Here is a 22,986-nt window from a genome sequence, read left to right as displayed (position 1 = left end):
TGAAGAGACACTAAACTTATACTCCTTCCACACTGTATGCTTCCAGGCCTTAAGCAAAATCAAGTCGATAGAGAAGTGCAAAGTTGTATGAGTTTTGATTTTGGGTTATTTTCTTGAACTAAATTTAAAATGTTTGAAATACAGCATAATATGACTAAGAAGACATGGAAAATAATGTACCTGCCTGAGATTTCATTGGAGGATGGGATAAAAATAGGTCACAGAGATTTTTTTTGAAGGAGGGTGACAGAAAATTAAAATAAAAATACATAAAATTAATCATTTGAATGAATACATATACTAAAATATAAATATAAATAAAACTAAAGCCTGATTATTTCAATAAAATCATCACTTAATATAATCAAATACTCCCTTAACTATTGTGTGATCTAGTTACAGAAGGTACATATCTTGCTGCCTTCCAGAAATATGAATGCTAGCTATGGAAATGAAATTTTATGGTATAGTAGAAAAATCATTATGCCTGGTGAGAGATACGGATTTTGATCTAGTGGTAGCACTAACTACCTGAGTGATCTTTAGTAAGTCTTCTAATATTTCTGGGTCCCGTATTCCTCATCTGTAGTATGAAGTTGTCTATAAATAATTTAAACTGAATATGGTAAGTTTCCAATGAGAAAGAAAAATTAGCTGTACATACTAAGCATATTTGGGTAAGGGAGCGTTCACTGTGGCCTTGATCAGTTAGGAGAATTTTTTATGCCAACGCTACCATCATTTCTCATCTGACTCTTTGATAGCCTTCTGCTAAGTCATGGTGCTAGGTTCTAGAAAAAAGTTCATGAGCAAGGTGACTAAGGTCCCTGAACTAGGAAACTTAGTCTCTTCTGGGAGATATAAATGATTAAGTAATTACAGTAAAGTCATGCTTCTTTGCTGTGGGACATGCATTAGTCTAAGGAGGCTTATTAAATGTGAAACTCCCCTACTATTGGGTAAAAAATATTAGAAGAGACTTCACACAAGAGCTGTCACGTAAACTGAGACCAAGACCAAGTGTAGATAGTCACCAAGATGAGAGAAAATTAGTATGTGAGAAGTTCCAAAGAGTTTGATATTTTAGAGAACGTGAAATAAATTCAGTAAGACCTGGAGCAGTGAGTTTGAGGAATGCAGTGCTGAGAAAAAAGGCTTGAGAGATTATGTCAGGATTCTGCAGGGACACAGAAACATGTTATTGGTTTCTTGAGAATTGCTGGGAGATTTTGTTGAGATAGCTGATCATTGCTAGTCCAAAAACTTACTGAAAAAAATTAAAATTATTTGTTCTGATTATAATGGTGATTTAAACATTGTCTTATTATTGTTTTACAATGAACTAAGTGTTCTTATGAATATGTAATGTATAGTACACACTGGGAAAAATAAATGTTAAACTAGAATAAAAGGTTCTTGCTCATTGGAGGCATTAGAACACTAACTATGGTTATTTTTACTGTTATCTCATTTCTCACATTAATCTGTAAGAATATGCATTTCTTTGTTTTATTGTTTAGGATTCATAAAGACAACAAAATCATTAATTGAGGCTAAAACCAGTTTTAGGGATAAAAACAACATGTAATAAACAAGTTTTTTTTTATTGTGTCCTCATAGCTCATGAATCCATGAGCCATTATTAGTGGGGTTGAGAATTGAGTCATGTTTTTAGGTTCATTTATCCCTGTGAAGAATTTTTGTTGAATTTAGGTAATACTAGAGGAAATAACATCTTTAAGAGGAATATAAGAAGGGCTTAGTGAGTAAATGCATACTTGCAAGTTGTGTTTTGTTTTAAAATTGACCATTTGCTTAGCTAAGTTTCATCATTATTTATGGTGTTATGGTAGGAACATTTCATTACAATGTGTGACATTTTGGAGTTGAAGCAACTGGAGTAGTAACCATCTAGAAAAAAGCAGAAATTTCAGTTCTTAGCAACCTGAGTCCAATACTATATCAAGAGAGTGTCATGGAAAATTTAATCTTCTGAACAGGATGAATTCAAAATTCTCTCCTTAAGTCACTCAGTTTCATAAGTTTGGGTCAGTTTCCTAAATGTTCTGAGCTAACCTATTTTTAAGGATTTTACATGGTACAGTATATTACTTTAGAATTTGAAGTAATTTATTCATCTCAAAATATACTTTCTAATGCAAAATGGTTTGCTGTCCATCAGCTTATTCCCCTCTGTTCTTTATTGACTTGAGTCACACAGTTCTTAGGTTTACTAAGTACTCAATAGAGGGTTGACAAAGGTGAGGAGGAGGAAGGAGGCCAATGACTGTGTCTTCAGTGTTTCTCACATCAGTAGCTTCCTTACCTGGGACTGGGGCTTTAGACAGTACTATTTGTTTAATAGATGCATTATGGAATTTATTTGAGCTAAAACTGTTTTAATATGTCATCCATTTCTCTGTAAGCAAGATGACTAGGATATCATTGCCCTTATAGTAGAGAGTATATGAGATAATTGCCACTGACCTCATGGTCAGAGTAACATATGTATTGCTGATTATTGTCAGTTTGGCTTCCCTGCTTAGAAAAAAGAGGACCCTTTCCCCAGTAACTGGATGCAATCTTGGTTATATAGGGGCTTCCATACTTCTCTGAATTCACAATTTGCTCCTCTAAGGCACAAAGGCACATGATCAAAATTTATAAGTATGTCCCAGAGGAATAATAGGCATAAAGAATTGTTTATATTCTCTTTTATTTTCTGAGGTTTCAGTATATTTAGTGTCTTATAAAAATAACTTTGCTAAAAGTTTGAACTTATATGAAAACCCAACCAAAGAGGGGCTCAATAAAAGGTATTATTCTGGCCACTTCAAGATGAAAGTGTCACATCAGTAGGGTCCCTGTGTTTAACTTCAGAGGTGTTGTAGCCGCCTCTGTAACTCTTTTTAAGTGCTTTTTAATACCATTTTATGTTCCTTTCCTTAGCCATTCTCCAACTTCAGTGGCCATAATACATTGACAATTTTCTTTGTGAAGAGTACCAACTGATTTATTCTGGGTAGATGGTTCTTCCTGTTCATAGGTATGTTTTTTCCTAATATTTGAGTGTATTCTTTCAGATTATGTATATATATATATATATTTTTTTTTTTTTCTAATCTGAAAAAATATGGCTAAGACTACTTCAAGTATCTTGGGATTCTATCTTCTGTATATAAAATCTCCCCTACCGAGTTCTCATTGAAATTTCTTTTGCTTAAGTAGTGATTTCATTTCAGTAGTCCTTTTTTTTTTTTTTCTTTCCCATATAATCAGGATTTCGGCATTATTACTGTGGCTTTGCAAGTGTTTTGACTCTGCTCTAGTAATTTCTTTGACACAATATGATAGAAAGGCACAAAGTTCTTTTATTATTTACTGTTTTTGAAACAGTGGGTTTATAATCACAGACCTTAACTATTCCCTCCCCAATGAAGAGTTTTTCAGTACTTTGCACTTACTGAAAGTATACTGTTTTTTGTTTGTGTGTTTTTAGTTATGCATTTTTATTGACATTTTGAGCCTTTACTGACTGCAGAGTTGTGTGTATTTTGTTATTCTAAATTCCTCACCAGCTCATTTTCATTATGTTGTTCTATTCAATTATTCTTTTTTAAAAAGCAATCTTGAAGAATAGTGTGAGGATTAAAGTATACAGTTCTGGCCTTCAAGGAATGTAGAGTCTATGGAAGAACAGTTACACAAAGGAATACATACTGTGTGGTAAAATAAAGTCAGAAAATTACTGTTAATAAAGTATGTGTAAATTTCAATAGGGCATAAGAATAAGAGCATCCCCATCTTATGGGGGTAAATTATGGGAGAAATCACATTTAGGTTAAGCTATAAGTGATGACTAGGAGTCATCTTATGGGACCAAATGAGGAAGAGTATTCCAAGCAGAAAGGAATAGCATGCAATGTGGAGAAGTGAGAGTGCAAGATAAGTTTCAGGATTACCAGTATATCAGAGTACTGTAGGGTGAAGATGGGGTGCTGCAGAGGGACAGTAAGAAGTAGGACAGGAAGGTGGGACCAAGCCAGGAGGTGTCTTGCATGCAATAGAAAGGAGTTCAGAATATACCTTGTAAGGCAGCAGTTGTATTCCGTGTTGTCTTGAAAAGTTTACCTTAGACTGTTAGTATATATTCACTGGGAAAGAAGTTTTAGTGCCAAGAAAAAATGAGGAAAATACTGAGTTAAAACTAGTTAAGCAACATTTTATTTTATGTCATCTCTGATCATTGTTACATAATTCACGTCATGAACCTAAAAGGAATGTAGAGAATAGTTCAACTCTGTATAATCATGTCTTCCTTTCTAGAGGCTTTCCATGAGCTGAAATCCAAATTAGATTCATAGCACTTAGTATAATGCATAGTTACATATTTATTTTATAGTTTCTATTTATTATATTCTCTTTTTCTCATTAGATTATAATCACCCTGAAGGTAGGGGTTATGTTTATTTTGATTTACCTTTATACTCAGAACCTGGTAGAGTGGTCAGTATGAAGAAATAAGTACACATTTGAATCAGATATTTTGAGAGAATTTTATAAGTTATGAGGAGAACCACTGAGGAGTTTTGAACTGAGAATGGAAAAATCAGATTTGAATTTTAGGCAGATCACTGATGCTGCGTTGTGGAAGTTAAATGAAAGGAACAAGACCAAGGAATCCTGTCCAGTTAAGAGGGAAAATAGGTAGGGAATAGGAAACTGAGAGATTTGAAGGTAATCTAAAAAGTTCAGTATTAGTTTTCTATTGCTGTTGTAACAAATTACCACAGATTTAGTGGCTTAAACAACACAAATTTATCCTTACAGCTTTGTAGGCTAAAAATCTGACATGAGTCTCTCTAGGCTAAAATCAAGGTGTCAGTGGAACTGTGTTCCTTTGTGGAGACTTTAGGTGAGTATCCGTTTCCTTGCCCTTTTCAGCTTCTGGAGTCTGCTCACATCCCTTGGCTCATGACTTCTTCCTCCATCTTAATCTTCTGTAATCACATCTTTCTTTGACTCTCTTACTCTTTTAAGTACTCTTGCTACTCCAGTGTGCCTGCCAAATAATCTAGGATAGGATAGTTCCCTATTTTAGGTCAGATGATTAGCAACCTTAATTTCCCTTTGGCATGTAACATAGCATATCCATAGGTTCCTGGGATTAGGGCATGAACAACTTTGGGGGACCATTCTTCTGCTTGTAGCATCCAATGTGCAAACTGATAGTTGGGGAGTAAAGGATGAGTCAGGGATCGGATATAGGTTCCTATTTTGTGCACTTGTGAAGATCCTGGATACCAGTAGGTGAAATAGGGAAATCAGGAGGAGGTACCTGTTCATGGGAAATAATGAGCTTAGATGCAGAGATATTAAGTTTGAGGAGTGCTGGAGGAGGTAATTGAGAAGATATGAATACCAGTTGACCTGTGAGCTGGACTCAGGCAACGGGAGACTCCTCACCCCTTCCCCTGTCCTTGGAATGTACAGTTCTGCCCACCATTCCTGAAATGGGACCTGTTCTTGAGGGAGTAAGGTGTTGTTGAGACAATCTGGACAGTAAACATGACTGAACCCAGTTGAGGCCTTTATATAAACTTTTATGAGTCAGTCCAGTAGGTGTGGAAATTTTTCATCTTGTGGATGCCCAAGCCTTATATAAGCCTCCTTGTTTATTAAAACCTACCACCTACCAGTCTGGAGTGGTCTGCCACTTTTTTGGTCTCTCCTTGCCCTCTGTGTACAGGGACAAGTTTGCAAACCAACAGGGAGCCTCTTACTTGTGTCTAAAGCATAAGAGAGAGATTTATGCTGGAGATATTATTTTGGAGATTGACAGCATTGAAATGATAGTTGAAACTCCCAAATGGATATGTTTTCTCTGAAAAGTGTGAAGATAGAGAAAAAAAGGAAAAACAGATTCCTAAGTAATGTGCAAATGTGAAATACTTAAAATATGGCAGTTTTTGATTCTATAGTGAAATTAAGTCATTGAGGAAGGAGAAAACTATTATTAAGATAAGTTGCTCAGAAACTATTTGCATTAAGAAATCAATGGTTTTTAGTTTTTTAAACTCTTTTCATTCATTGTCAATAACAATAAGGACTTCAGTGTGTTTCCCTTTGTAAAGAGCAACCTAAGACAGAAACATTCTGGCCAGTTAATTGTGGACACCATGCCTAAAAGTTTAGGTTCTTCCCCACATCATCAGCAAATATTATTCTGTGTCCTTATTTGAAACCGTGTAAAACCAACTCAGTAATTGCGATTTATTTTACTCACATGTAAGAATTTTTCTTGGAGAAATATACATACTACTTTCTACTTAAAGAGAATCTGCAGATAGAACCAATTCTTTTTCCAAAAAAATAAAAATAAAGCCTTCCAAAATTTAGCCAGTATCAAGATGGACTATAATTATGGAAACTATAATATATATGCCTTGTAAATAGTGTTCGAAATGCCAGAGTTGTAGTTGGTGTACATATATATGAAAAACTAAGTAGAAAACTTTTCATTGTTTCTTTAGCACCATTCAATATTAAGAGCTTTATAATGGGTAGATAAAATTCTTTATTTCATAAATAGAAATAAACCTAGAGTATTTAAAAAAATAAAGCAGGGTTACTTTTTTCTCACAATTTAGTACTTTCCAAGAAATCTTTGGTTTGTAAAATTTGGTTTCTTGATATGTTTACCTTCAAGGAGGGAGATTCCCTGGTGAGACAAATCACCAGTGAATAAATCATCCATCTCATTTATAAATTAGTCTCCTGTATGCCTGATTAGCAAGATTTAATCTTCTAAAATAGGATCACTCCTCAGAAGAATAAAAATTGAGCCTTTCAGCCATGAAAGCTGAGGATGGAATTGGATCCTGACACTTCACTGAAAGAGTTTCTCAACATTTTACAATTCTTACCATAATTCGTGTCTTGGGTAATCAATAAATTGAAACTGATCAATGTCTAATGAAAGCCTGCTTCTGCTTTCTTATGCTTAATTATACTTGGGAAACCCATGTTGGATAAAATATTCTCCATTTGCCTAAATGTTAAAATTCCATTATCATTTCTACTGCATTTACTTTATTGCACAGGATCCTGTTGATAAACACTGTCACAATAGCACTTAATGATTTGCCTTCCCCACAGGGTAATGATGATAATGCCTGTTTTTTTAAAAATGTTTTTTTCTTTTATTTTTTCTGCCAACAGTAAACCTTCCATCTGTCATTCTTTTCTATATACTGAAGCCATGCTGCTCTTGGCATGGGTCACATTTGTAAATGTTTCATTTATGAACCTTTCCTCCTCCTGACTCCTGCAGTACAGAAATATGCCACAGAAGATCAGCTGCTTTCCAGTTCATGAGCCTCTGAATCTGGCATCACATTTGCTCTGTCATTTCCTCAATAGTTTCCAGTAGGAAGTTGTCCTACATAATTCTCATGACTTTATTTATCAAATAATTATGCTAAAAAGCTGTTTAATGTGTAAATGATATGACAACCAGGTGTCTTAATATTTTATTTGTCTTCACATTTTTACTGCCCATTTCTGTCTTTATAGACTATTCTGTTCCACAGGCAATATTACTTAACAAAATCCTCAGTACAATTCAATTTAGTGATTCAGAAGACATACATTCTGTAGGCAGTCAAGGATGTTGACATTATTGTAAAAGAGTTAAAAAATTACATTTTTATTTAAATTGTTCTTTTGCAGCTTATCCCCAGAATGTATATTATTGTATGAACAGATTATCAAGTTTCATGACCTGACAACCATGTTTTATAAGCAGCTGATTGTGAAATATTAGTGTTCATAAACAGTTTAGTTTGCTGATTTAGACAAGAGTCTTCAACATTGGCAATTTAGCTGTACCATTTTTAGAGACTGAAGAAACTAGGGTATGGGTAATATTTCTGGGATCAGCTGGAGAAGGGGGATGGGGAAATCTAAGGGAAAAAATCGTTGTCTTAGATCTCTCTTGAAGACTCTTTAAGTAGATTAATTAATGAGAAATTCAAAGGACAAAGGAGAGACAACCATAACCCATGATACGTTAAGCAAACTTTTGTTTTACTTTTTTTTTTTTAAACATTATCCTGATAGAGTAGCTAGCAAGAACAGAGTGTGTTGAAAGCCAAATACTAAGGCTGGCCTAGAAAATTAGTCTGTTTAAGCCAGAGCAATGCCCAAGAATTGCTAGAATAAGAATTTTGACTTGGCTGAGTTTACAGAGCACACAGTAGTAGAGCCACGTGTAGAACCCAGAAAGTGGAGAGAAGATATAATATAAACAGTGGGTAATATCTTTGGACCTGATAGAAGTTGGAATTCTCTTTCAATATATTTCTATGAGGAGCTGCTTATGTAGTGTGATTTTAGGTATACCATGAAAGGATCCAAAGTCACTCTCACCTGAAGGTTGCTGTAATCAATTCAAATTTAACTTGAATAAAAAATAAATAGTACAGGATAAGGGGAAATGAGTATTCATAAGCGCATTTGTGTGCTATTTTAATTAAGGTGTTTTCTTACTGTGACAAATGCTTTCAGTTGGGGCAGCAGATAGAAGGGGATGATTTGTGCACTGTCAGAGATGCAGATAGATGCACAGCGTTTGGACAGAGAGAGCAGCCTGAGGGCGCTCTGTGATGAAAGCATAGGGGCTGGAGAGAGCAGAGGAGAGGACTCCAAAAGGTACAGAAAATGTTTGCCTTCTCACAATCCATTCTGTGCTCAATACAAAAGGCTACTCACTTTGTCCCTTAACCACAGCTGAGAGAGATCATATGTGATAACCTTTGACCTTCTCCATTACAAACTAAAGCAAAATAGCTTTTTAAATTTCCTGCAGGGCCTGCCTTCCCACTAATCCTGCACTGCTTTTTCAATATTTGGTTAAGAATGTTTTTACCCAACATATGAGTTTCTTGCCCATGCTCTATTCCATTCACTTCGTTTGTTCATTCATTCACTCATTCATTTTATTCAACAAATAAACACATACATGCAAAGATCCTTCCTTTGAGGAGCTCATCGTATGTTGGCAGAACTAATTTGTAAATTAATATTGATAATTGTATATTTGGCTATAATTTCATTGGACAGAAATGAGAATATTGTCCTTTAAAAGTTTTTAATGTATATCTTTTTCACAGTTTTGAAAATACAGTTACTATTTTTACCTGAATTTTTTTTTATTTCTGATGATTAAACTTAGATTAGAAGAATGTTTACTTCTGATAATGTTTAACTTTTTTTATCTCTCACTCTAAGTAAAACACTCTGTCTCCTGACAAATGTAGCAGGTATTTCTTATATTTGGTATTATTTTGGAGGAGAGTACCTTTCAGGTAGAAAATTGTTATTTCCCTTCCTGTTGTCTACTGGGATGCATTTCTGCAGTCTATTCATTCCTTGGCACTTCTTTAGAAACTGAGATAAGTAGTCCAATTACTGACAGTTTTGATGGTGATGTTGATGTACTATTGGGTGTCTGCCCTTTTAGAATAGCAATTTAATTCTACATATTCTACTAAATAGCTTCAGCCTTTCTGCACCTTCTGAATAAGGGCATTTTAATCTGTTTTGCTGTTTATATGTTTGAATAAACTATGGCATTTGGGCTGACACAAAAATTCTAACAGTGGACTGAAAAAATAACACCAGATACTCCTTGAGGGTAGATATTGTATCTTATAAACTATCTATACCCTGCAATAGTTAATATAGAGTCTAAATATAACAGAGACACAATGTTTGTTGAAATAATATTGAAATGTCTTCAGGTAACATTTTTGTGACTCCAGTGTCCTAATGAAGGAAGTAAAAATCTATTTCTATTATGTCTATTTAAGTGTATTGGAGGAAGAAAACAATTTAGGAAAAATGTCTTTTCCTTCCATTTTCAAGGAAAAAAGAAAAGATTCTTTTTCACTCATAATTTTTTCTTCAATTTTAGTAAAAGTCTTTTTTTCCTTCTCGATGAAAAGCCATTATTGTTTGGGTTTTTTAGACATTTAAAAAATATTTTATTTATTTTTGGCTGCGTTGGGTCATCATTGCTGCGCACGGGCTTTCTCTAGTTGTGGCAAGTGGTGGCTACTGTTTGTTGCAGTGCGTGGGTTTCTCATTGCAGTGGCTTCTCCTGTTACAGAGCATGGGCTCTAGGAGCATGGGCTTCAGTAGTTGCAGCATGTGGGCTCAGTAGTTGTGATGCGTGGGCTCTAGAGTGCAGGCTCAGTAGCTGTGGCACATGGGCTTAGTTGCTCTGCAGCATGTGGGATCTTCCTGGACCAGGGATGGAACCCGTGCCCCCTGCATTGGCAGGTGGATTCTTAACCACTGCACCACCAGGGAAGTCCCGTGTTGTTTGTTTTTAAGGTAAGGGTTTCAATAGGTTTTTTAGACTTTTCTTCCATTTTGCATTTAGATGGCTGTTACATTGTAGATAAGACTTTCAAATAAGTAGTTATAATCCCTTTTACCAGAGCTATAAAAACAAAGATTTAAGCGTGTTTCAGACCTTGAATTTCATTAAAAAAAAAAAAAAAAAAAAAAGGAAGTGTTCAAAGCCCGTGGAAGACATGTGAGAGAGGAATGAACTGGAAACACAAGAAGCCTCTCTGATGCTGTGAATGACAAGGGGAGGTGCAGTGGTAGTTTGGGCTGAGTGGGGTTTATGTAATAAATGTTGTGAATTTCTGTGAGAGATGAAAAAATCATAGTTATTAAATATATTGTAAGACTAGGAAATCTAAACTAAAGCCAAGTAGTCTTTTCTGCGTATTAAAAATGTGTTATTGTAGCAAATGGAAATTATGCTTGTCCTAAATGAAGCTACTTAGTTTCTTTATAGATCCCAGTGCTGAAGATGTCAAAATGGAAACATTATGTATTGCTATTAATTTGGAACATGCCAGATTTCCTTTCCTTTCCTTTTTAACGGTAGAGTAACTGAACAATTTGTGGGGAAAGCATTACTTTGAGGTGACTCACTGATAAGTCTTAATGACCTTGTTCAGGAGCCCAGAGTGAACCTGTCATTTAGTGACCTTGTGATGGATTTAGATCCACACTTGGGTTCTCCTTGGGTCTCTGTGGTAAGCTCTCCTGTCTAAAAGCAGGCTTTAGAAATGATTATGAGGCTGATACAGATAAGACTGCATCAAGCAAGATAACCATATAGAGTTTGAGTAAACTAGGAAAGTGTGGAAGTGAGGATGAACATTACTAGTTATATTTTTAATCAACTTTTAACCACTCATTATTAGGATAAGTTTTCAGTGGCAGTTCTTACTTATTGGTATAACTTGCCTTCTAAAAAGCAAACTATTCTAGCTTGAATTTTCCCCCTTTTCTCCACTTAAGGTGATAATTAAGGAAAGTAATTTCTGGTTATTATAGTTTATTTTTCCATCAGAACTAAAAAACAGTGATTTGTTTTCAAGAGGGGACAGAGACAGAGGTTTGAACATACTTTCTGAAAAAGGTATCTTTTTCTAGCAGGGTAGAAAGCTGAAGGTTGTGAGTTCAGATGTCCTAGAATTATTTGAGTTTCTGATCTTGAGAAAGCTATTTAATGTCTCTGTGGTCATATTACCTTATCTTTCAAGTAGGATTTCCAAACTCTCACATGGGATAGACAAAAATAATCATGAACAACACCTATATTAAAAACAAACAAGCAATGATAGAAGTAAGAAAGCTATGACAAAACAAAATGCTGTAAAGTATACTTAATGAACAAGTATTGATCTCAATTTCGATCAGTGGATAAAAGTACTTCATTATTTTTAAGAAGGAGTCTCCTTGGAAAATGTTGCCTTAAAAATAATGTCAGTATACAGAGGGACATACCAGTGGTAGACATAATAATCCTATGTTTACTTAAAGTAATCTATGTTTGATTTATTTTTAGGAATTAAATATTGATTCTGGCGCTATGTGAGGGTAGAAACCTAAACTGATTTTTGTCAATCAAACACATGCAGTTATGTCAAAACATTAGTTAATATGGTAACTTGAATGCCAGTTTAACGTAGGATCTAAACAGGATGACATTGAAATAGACTACTGTTGTATATTGATAGATTGATAGATAGAGAGATGCATACTTGTTCATATATCTCTGTCTATAATTTGAAATATTCTCTGATTATATTGTGTTATATCATATCCAGTAATGATGTCAGAAGTATTCCCTTTATTTTACCTGCTTTTTGGAGCTATGGGAGGTGGTAGGGTGTGTTGCAGTTAGTGGAACATGGAAGTATTAAAAGCCTCTACTACCTTGTTACTAAGTGACTTAGTAACTTTATCTTTCTGGGTCTTATTGGTAAAATAAAAGCTCTTAGTGGAATGAATCTAAGAAGAAATGCCTTGCCCTTCTTTGTATGAAATTTATTGGAGAAAATTCTAAACCTGTGTTTACTGCTGTGTGAACTTTTAAAAATATTGATAAATCTTTGGACTCAATTCACATGCCATTAACTTGAATTTTTACAGCAAAATTATCCTAAAAGAATAACTTCTTTCTTAGTGGGTTGATTGATCTCTTCCTTGTTTAATTTTTCAAAATAATGTATAAGTAAAATTTCATCTTTTTTTTATTATGCAGTTGGAATAAAGATGATCTATTATATACTATAAACTCATATGCTAATTGTTTTTAAATTAATATATCTTAAATTTACTGAAAGGGATATAAAGACCTGATAAATTATTCAAAGGAAAGAAATTAACATTGAGCTTTTTAATCTTAGGTACTCATTACTCTCACATTTAATCCAGTGCTATCAACCTTGTCTTTATCATTTGATATCTTCTTTTAGCCATAATAAAATTTTCTCATAAATTCCAAAAGAAGGAGTAAAGGGAGCACTAATAAAGAGATATTTTCAGAGAAAAAGCTAATATGCTAGAGATTTATTTCTAAAAGTTAATAGGAAAATTGTACATAGTTTAACCTGTTCTATGCATTATGTTGCTTATTAAATGAAATAAACATTTAAAAAACTTTATTTTGATACCACCAACCTACTGCTTCTATTTATTTTTTGGTTTATCCAATTTCTCATTTATTATGAAATGAATAAATAATTATATTTTCATGTGTACCTCCTAAGTAAATCATTGGTGTTAATTAATATTTCTGTATTTAAAATCTTGCCATTAAATTAAATATAAAGGAGTACTGACTTTCACTAAAGTTAATATTGACATAGTGTTCTTTTCCTCCCTAAATTTACAGTATTGTTGCACTCTGGTAGGGATTAGATAACTTTTATTTAAAGCCAGCAGGAGGAGCTCTCACCTTGCTGGGTCCAATACAATTAGTGTGCCTCAAAAACCTGAATTTGTGGGGGTTTTGTCTGTGAAGCAAATGATAAAATGTAAACATGTATCACATGTAATGGTGTTAAAAATAAAAATAAATCCTCAGTTTATTTTGATATCAATTCATCCTTCACTTGTCAGGAATGCAAATTTGAAATTTTGCTCTTCTTATGAATTTTTAAAAGGTATGATTGCAGTTTAATGAGGAAAATAAAGCAATTATGTAAATCTTGTTTCTTGAAGCTACTAATAAACAACAAAAATGCTTCCTAAGGATCTACACTGTTGTAGGTATATACGTATTTTCTTTTTTGTTTGTTTTGAAGTGAATATATTTCAGTTTAAAGTTATAAATATTAAGAACTAAGCAGCCCAAATATATTTTAGAAAAAATAATTACATCAGTTAATGACAATTAATTTCTCAATCTATGGAAAAGAAATCTCTGTTGATAGACTTCAGTATTAGGGATTTTTGAACACTTACTCCAATAAAATCCTTGATTTAAATGGCGTGATTTGTTGGTAGTACCAGTAAGATTTTTGTAGAACCCATTGATGAGAAAACTAGGATATAAACTTATCTAGATTTGGAATCAGCAAAATAAATAGTGATTTTTCTCTTCATCTATAAAAATAAAAAGAGAAAACAAATAATGAAGTTTTGTATTCAAACTTGAAGGAAGAAATCACTTTTTTAAAAAAAGTTTAAGGTTTAAAATATTTTTAAGGGATATTCAAGCATCAGTCTCCTTGGTTGGAATCACTTTGTGATCTTAAGGAAAATTATGTAACCTCTTTGAGCCTCAGTTTTCTCATCTGTACACTGGACATTTGAAAAAAAAGAAACAACTTATAGGACAATGTGGCGATTCCTTGAAGAAGGAAATATATAGACCATCCTTCCTACAGTGACTGAATTGACTGAATTTGTATCATTACTTTATCAGCCTGCTAGGGAAATAATGATGTAATCCAAAAATATAAATGTGCTAAATGAGTAACATTAAACTTTTGAGTGCCCCATAGTGGATAATGGTATTACGTAGTTCTGAATTGTTTTCAATAGTATATACCAAAATAAAATAACATTTATTTGATAGTAAGATAAACTTAGAGTTTTGAATATTTATTACATCTTCAACTTTTTTCTCTAATATGTGAGATTTTTTTACACTGAATGAACCCAGACGCCATCAAATATGATTTTGTGAATTTGTATGTGTGTGTGTATGTGTATATGTTTGTGTGTATATATACATATATAAATACATATGGATTTGTTCTTTCTTTTACTTCTAGGCTTGTTAGAATTGTATGTTAATATGGAGTAAATGAAAGCCTTTTTAAAAGCTCTAGCCCTTAATGTGTCCTTTAATCTCTTTATGTGATATTAGCAGCATTGGAAGTCATTAGCTAAATATATTAATTCATTAAGGGTAGAAAATGATGTAGCCTAATTCGGTCATTCCTTCTTCATTTATTAACTGGAATATTTCAATTAGAGAAATGTTCCTTCACTATTTCTTTATTCAGAAGTAGCTCATATAGAAAAAGCAAAATGTGTTTTATTCTTTTCAGATTATTTACCAGTTTTTAAAATAATGATTTCCTAGTGTACTGCAAAAGTTATTAGTAGGTATATTTTATCATTATGAATGCATGGATTTAAGCATACTTGAAGTGTTTCAATCCCTTATACTCATTAAGCTTGTGTATGATCAAATTATCCATTTTTGGCCAGTGGAAGCATATGCCAGTTGGTTCCTGAGTCCTTCTTACATGACCCTAGTAAACACTGATATACTCCCTGATTTGGTATAAGGACTATAAGACACCATCAATGAAGTAATCTTAGAAAAAATAAAAATAAGTGGAACCTACATCTAGTCAAGACACTAAATATATCTACCAATTTAAAGAAGATATAGGGAATGGGGAAACATGTTCTATGATATCTCACAAAAAGGAAAATCTAGAATGTAGGATAAAACCACTTTTGTGGGTCAAAATTTTTTCTAGTAAATTCGATTACATGTAGTGAAAAAAATGACTGATTATTTACAATAACAATGAGATACTATTGCATACCTGTTAGAATGCTTTAAAAAAAAACTGGACAGTACCAAGTTCTGGTGAGGATGTGAAACAGTTGGAAAACCAGACATTCTGCTAATGAGGATGTAAAACTTCACAGCGATTTTGGATAACAGTTTGACAGTGTCTTAAAAAATAAGAATTCTTTATATAACCTAGTAATCCCTGTTTGCCATGGAGAAGTGAAAGCACAGGTTCATATAAAAATCTGTACATGAAAGTTCATCAACTAGGGAATTCCATGCACTAGAACACTTTGCAGCAATAAAAGGAACTGAGTATTCAGTTGTATATATTGATACACACAGCAACATAGATGAATCTCAAATACATTATTCTGAGTGAAAGAAACCAGGCTCAAAAAACTTCATACTGTATGATTTCATTCATTTGACATTATGGGAAAGGCAAAACCATGGAGACAGAAGTCAGATTAATGGTTGCTAGGGGGCTGGGCTGGGGAAGGGATTCACCATGTAAGATCACAAGGGAAATTTTGGTGGTGATGGAAATATTCTATAGCTTGATCATAGTGGTGGTTACATGATTTGTCACAATTCCTAGAAATGTTCATTTAAAAAGGATGCATTTTATTGTAAATAAATCTAACTTAAAAAAAAAAAAGAAAGAAAATGGGGGAACCTGTAAGATTAAAAAAAAACAAAGGGGAACAAGACCTCACTATAACGTATAGAACTTATTTGGATCTTGATTTTCTGTTAAAATAAGTTGAGACTGTGGGAATATTAAACACTGGCTGGATATTTGATGACATTAAGTAATACATACTGTTTATAGTAATGACTTGATACTGTATTAAGAGGAGTCTCTGTCTTAGATATACATACTGAATTTTTTACAGATGAAATTATGTAATTACTACAATTTGCTCCAAAGAAATCTTGCAGTAAGAGTAGAGCTGCACATGTATAGATGAAATAAGATTGGCTATAGGTTTGTAACTGTTGAAGCAGGGTAATTAGTACAATGGGGGTTCATTGTACTATTTTCTCCACATTTTAAAGTATTTCTGAGAATTTTACCTAATAAAAGTTAATTAAAGAATTATGGCTCAGTTTTACAAATATATGCTTAGTGAATATACTGGAGGAATATTCTGGAATGAGCATGTAGACTTTATCCCAGAAATTTAACCATGCTTTCATACTAAAAATCAATAAAGTGTATCACAGTCACTCAAATAAGAAAAACCACAGAATCCTTACCATAGACACTAAATAGCAGAGGCCAAATAACATACTTCCAATGGCATTTTTTAAAAAACTACAAAAAAACCCCTCCACTTTTACTAGGTGAACTAAAACTCAAGATGAGATTCCAAAGCATTGTTTCTCAGAGTTAGGTCCACGACCTCAGTGGCATCTAGGGGACTTGGAGGTAGAAGTTAAAAATAAAGATCTGCTGAATCATGGGCCCTACACATTAACCTGCTGGAAACGCTACAAAAATCTTCCCCAGTTGATCTCCATCTTTCTAGCCTCATTTCTGTCCTCCTAGTTCCCGCAAATAATCTCCATTCTTGTTCCCTACTCCAGTAACTGAAAACTGATATAATCATAGCTCAGTTACTTTATAGAAGGTATTCTAAAATAAATTTGTTTTTCATCACATTTAATTAAAGACGCCCTCATCCTAGCCCAGCCCAAATTGCATTTCCTTTATGAAATCGTCCCAGACCTGCACTACCAGCCTTAGCCTAACTTAATTGCTAAGCTATTATATAGTCTTCAATTTTAGAATTTAAGAGTATGTCCTGTTTGTTTGTATGTCTTCTCAGCCAGATTATGAGTTACTTTTGGTCAGGAAAAAAGGTGCATGGTTTTTATTTTTGCTTTTACCTCCTTTAGTAGTAAGTATACTAGCACATACAATAATAATGTGATCCATGCTTTAAAGATATAGGTTTATTCAAAATGAGTTGTTTTCATACTTTGCCAATCATATATAAGGGCATTTAATAATACAGAAAGAAAATATACAGGCCTGTTTAAAAGTTTTTCTTTCTTTAATGTGGTATAAAAAGACTATTTATAAAAATGTGGGGAGAAGTTTGTAAACTGGCCCCGTACTCACACAGGGCAAGGATAGACGGAAGAAAGAGGCAAATCACTCCATATTGGTAGGGGGCAGGTTTAGTTAGAAGGGGAACTTATGCACAAGGCTTGTCTTGGGCAGCTGCCAGACGAATAGGTCTCTGCACTTGATCAACAGAATCTTAAAGTTTACGTAGAGGCCTCAACTGGGTTCAGTCATGTATACCATCAGATGGTTTCAGTAGCACCTTACTCTCTCAAGGCTCTGTCCTTGGAACAGCTACCTCTGCGGGAATAATAGGCAGAGTGTACATTCTAAGGACAGGGAACGAGCTGAAGAGCCTCCCAACCATTGCTCAGGCCCAGCTTATGGGTCATCTGGTGGTCACATCCTCTTGCATACTTCCTCCAGCATTCATCAGTTTTAAAAGTCAGCTATTAAAAATGACCTTGTTAGTTCTATTATTCCATTATCTATTTCCTTTAGGATTGTTAAACACAAATTTCATATTTTAAAATTAATGTATAACCACCTCCTGCATTTTATATTTATTTAATATTATTAAGTATTATATATTAAGATTTAGTATATACAAATAATTTTAGAGTAAGTCATGCAACTTATTAAAGCTAATGCAAAGAATAATAGTAAAGGTAGTTGACATTAATGATTTAAATGACTGATACATTTTTACATTGAGAAGTTCATGCAATTTTTTTTTGTTTAATTCCAGTTGTGTTGCTGGATACAACAACTGTGCTGGGAGAGCTAGGATGGAAAACATATCCATTAAATGGGGTAAGTTTAAATATCTTTTAAAATTGTTATCCTTGTTAGGTTTTTAGGGTCTGTTATAATAATTAAGGAAACAGTATATTTTTGGATGTATTGAGTATGAATTTTAGCATGTAACTTAAATCCTATAGAAAAGATTAAAATACAGTTAGAACTGGTAATCAGTGGGAATGGTGTATAAAAATTCTTTGCTTTCTTCTAAATTAGTAATTGTTCTTTAATATAGTGTCTGTACATAGTAGTATTAGAATGGCTCCCATATAAGTATTTTCTTTAGAAATAAATGTTTATGTTCAAGACACTTTTTTTTCTGTGTATATGTTAAATTTGGTAACCTCATTGAGTATTTGTTCATAAACAAACTCTAGATTATCATAGCATAAGTGTATTTTATAGATAGTAACTATTTGGTATTCATTAGAAAATATGAGTCTGCTAAAGCAGTATATATCTTTTGAACTTTGCAAAAAGATACATTATGATTAGGTTTTTGTTTTTGAAAGGCTTATAAGGATGTATAATTTACTAAGCATACTTTTTCAGGCACTGACATCATTTTAGCTATAGTTGTACTTGACTTTTTATATGTTCTGATATATTTTGCATCATTTTCATATTCAGTGTATTTCTACATTTTTTTTTATTGCAAGCTAAAATAAAAGGGCAGTTTGTGATGCTTTTTACCTTGATTTTGTCTGTTTAAACAAATCTTCAGTAATGGAGGTAGTCAACTGTTTTCAGATATACTTGGGTTAGCTTTTCTTCCTTTCCTTACAAATTATATTTTTCTCATTCATCACCTTCTTCCCTTAATATTGTTTTACATTGCTTTTTCTGTTACATCTACAGATTTAAATCTGAAAGGAGAAATTGATACAAAATTGCTTTATTTTTTTTAGAATCATTTGAATAATGCTGTTTGAATTTGACCTTTATATCAGCAGTTATTCAACAGTTATTCATGAAATGTGTATTTTCAACTAAAAATTCCTATGAAGAGTTTAATCTTTCTGTCTTTGTTTAACAGGTCATTTGTTTCTTTAGCTTTATTTGTTTGTAGCCTATGGTTTTATTTTTTCTGAAATTTTAATTTCATTCTAATAGAGCTCTCATCAAGCCATTTCTGAGAATGTATCTTTTAAACTAAGATTATGCTTTTACTTTCATTATCTTATTTTCATTAAGCTGAATATACATCAGTATTTGTGAAGTGTATTATCAGTTACTTTCAAGAAATGAATGAAACTTCTTTTCCAGAATACCCATCCAAAGATGTATTTCTCCTTTTCTCAGTATATGAAGTAACTTACAAGAACTTACAAATGATTAAATAGTTTATAAGCCCCACTTTTTCATTTTCTGAAAAAAATGACAAAAATATTAGCAGTCATGCTATCACTGACCTCGTGTTGTCATAGCCAAAGAATCATGTGAGGGACAGAAGAAATTGTGCCCCTGCTCTAGTGATTGTGTTTCGCTTGATCAGGCTGCATTTCTTAAAGCAGATTGGTAACCAGGAGACATAGCGACTTATATAGAGTTACAGATAAACTTATTGCTATCATTCTTGTAATGATTTTGTCATTTCTACTTCTGGTTTATTATAGATAGAGGGTAGAATTGTCTGAAAAGTGATGCTTTTACCTCTAGTTTTCTATTTGCCAGACGCTGCACTAAGAATTTTATCCTTTATTTTTCACAACGGCCCTTTGATGTGTGTCTTAGTTCCATTTCCCTGTTGGAGAAACTCAGTCTTAAAGAGAATAAGAAACAAAAAAATACCAAGCAGTTATAGGCCAGAGAGTGAGTGACCGATGTACTCCAATTCAAACTAAATTATTTCTGACTCTAATGCCTGTATACTTATGATGGTACTACAAACAGAGAGGAGCATTGGAAACTTTATGAAAAGCCCGTTACTTATGTGTGCTATTTGCATGATTGATTCAGATATTTTTCTCCACTTGATAAACATACTACTAAACTGAGGTGTACATTTTGGGCACCAGCCATAAAGGAGAAAGAGGAAAGAGAAAGAAGGGAAGGAGACTACAATAAAAAATAAATATGATAGAATAAGGTAGAAAAGGAAAACATTGTTAAAAATTCATTCAACATTTACCATATACTAGGCTTTGTTCCAAGCACTTTACTCACAAGAGTCCTTGAAATCAAGTATAAAATTTCCCTACTGAAAGATGTGAACCTCAGGTACATTTAATAACTTCTGCATGGGCACAGAGTGAGGAAGTAATGCAGCAAAACTTCTAAACCAAACATATTTTAATCTTCACATGTGTGTGGTAATTTCACAAGTATGTGCTTTTTATTTCTTTTAAGATTCTGCCGTGTAAAAATAAAGGGCAATGACCAATAAGTATAGACTACAGAGGGAAAAGTAACACAAGGATTCTGACATTAAAAAGTAACTTGAATACTCAATTACCTTGCAATATCACTGATGGAATAGGCTATATTTCTTTTAGATTATCCCCCCAATAATAATGCATATATAGGAAGTGTCAGCAGTAGGAATACTTGAAAATTGGAGCACATGGAAATATTTTATAATAGATATGGATGAAGCTTCATGAATTAGATAAAACAAAGGTGAATCAAGGGAAACAATAAAATGGATAGATGACATAAGTAAATTTTAAAGAAAACATACAACTTAAATTTCTCTTTTAATGAAGAGGATAGATTACTGACAAGAATAGTGTTTTACTTAGCATTATTTATGGGTTAAAACAAGTAACTAAGTAGTCAGTAAGGATGGAAAAACTTTGAAAAAAGTCTACTAAAAATGGCAAGAATGAAAATCATCTAGACATTGTAATTGGTTAAATAATTTAAAATCTATAGGCACTGTAAATCAGTATATAACATTTAAACTACCATTTATATCTGTATATTAAAATTATAATTATATCTATTTGAAATTGTGTAATTTTTTAAGGGTCTCAAGTTTTGAGCCATAATTTGAATGGCCACTTTAACTAAAGTTGCCTTTTTCAGAGACACTACTTCAGTTGGTTTTATAAATACTTCAGTTGGAATAACTTTTAAATTGTTAAAATTTTCTTTCCATAAAGAATTGAACTAACATATTTTTGAAATCATATAATGTATGATTTACTTTATAAATCTAAAAGGAATGTGATTTAGTAAATTATTTCATAGTGGTTTTATTTTATTTTTCATATTTATTTATTTAGTTATTTTTTTACTTAAAATACCCACCCCACCAGTAGTAACATGCTGATGTAGTTACAGGAGTAGGCATTCATGATGTGTTTTTTGAGTATAACATAGGCCTCTCTGCTTGTCAAATATGGAAAATAGATGAGTAGTCTTGAGCAAATGACTTTTTAGTCTTGCCAAAATGAAAAGAAAATGTATTTATTTTCTGAAATGCTTGCTTGTCAACTCATTTTTGCCAACATTGAAAATATACTTTCTATTTTTAAAGTCATGTCCAGAATTCAGTTTAACAGATTACTATCATGTGTTCTTTGTGTAAAGTTCTTTGTGTCTTTTGCAGTTTAGAAGTAATTCTACACAATCATAAGGCCAAAGAGAGTATCTTCAAGTAGTTTTAAGTAATGTTTTGTGGAAGGTTAATAAAGGGAGGGATGAATTCTGGTCGAGGAAAATTGATAGTAGGATGTGACACATCAGCTCTTTCTTATAAACTGAAGGAATCACATATGGACTGCAAGAGAGGGTAGAAAGCACCTTTTAGGAAAAGAGAATGGATGCATTAAGTCTTAGGAACGCTGAGAGTGATTTGTGTGGCTGAAGTGAAGGGATGTGGTGGGAAATAAGTCTACTATTACAGACTAAGCCATATTGTAGAAGACTTAGAATTTCTATATCTTATTTGAGTTAGATAGTGTATATCTCAGCCCCAGTATGTACAATAGAAGTAAAAGTAAAAACTTTCTGGATTTGCTTAAAAAATCAAAAATTATTGAAGCTTGTTTTGTTTTGTTTTAAGACAATAATATAAACTCTTGGAAATGAAAGACACCTTGGAAAATTGTTAGGAAAGGGTGTTCCAAATTTAGGTGTTATTATTGATATGTTCATAACAGTGAAATTGAATAATTGTATTTGTGTAGAGGATGGAACTTGGTTTTAGAAAAGAATGAATACATCAGTGAATTTGGGAACTAGTGGTTATAATTCTTAACACTGTGCCCTCACTGTCTAATGTCAAAAATTTTATATCTACATAATTCAAAACTTTATCCTGTAAGTTTCCCTTCTGTCCTTTATCTGTCAATGTACTACACTAAGGTAATACAATTATGATGATCTGGTGGAGTAGCTAACAGAGTGCCATGGTAATCAGCGAAAGAATGCTGCATGAATAAAAATGTTTGAATAGCACTGTAGAAGTTATGTGAATACTCTATAAGTGTTTTCACAAATGTTAGGTAGAGGCAAATGCTGTGGATGTTCTATTTGCTATTAGTAACTAATAACTGGTTAATACTAAATCTTACTCTGTGCAAAACTGAAGGACCTATTTCAGTTTTGAAAATCTCCTGGGAGGGAGGCAGATAGTCTTTAAGAAGTCATGCTATTTCAATGCTAATGAGAAAAATAGGAACATGAAAGACACGGCTCATGCAATAACTTTGTACAAAAGAAACAGTTAAAAACATATATCTCCTGAGTT

At 33.0% G+C, this 22,986-nt stretch overlaps 1 protein-coding gene across 11 annotated transcripts in view; it reads left to right on the top strand.

Annotated features, from left to right (window-relative positions):
- Window positions 1–22,986, top strand: part of EPHA6 (EPH receptor A6) — an 868,712-nt gene that overhangs the window by 39,771 nt on the left and 805,955 nt on the right. For all 11 annotated transcript variants that reach the window (XR_009047653.1, XR_009047652.1, XM_057696163.1 and 8 more), the window contains exon 2: window positions 18,238–18,302. Coding sequence is in view for 9 of the 11 variants with exons in the window: in XM_057696163.1 (XP_057552146.1) it covers window positions 18,238–18,302 (65 nt within the window). In the remaining 2 variants the exon portion in view is untranslated. The remainder of the gene's footprint in view (window positions 1–18,237; window positions 18,303–22,986) is intronic.

The sequence above is a fragment of the Hippopotamus amphibius genome, chromosome 10 (assembly GCF_030028045.1).
Source record: "Hippopotamus amphibius kiboko isolate mHipAmp2 chromosome 10, mHipAmp2.hap2, whole genome shotgun sequence".
Lineage (NCBI taxonomy): Eukaryota > Metazoa > Chordata > Mammalia > Artiodactyla > Hippopotamidae > Hippopotamus > Hippopotamus amphibius.
This window is presented reverse-complemented; position numbering and strand designations above follow the sequence as displayed.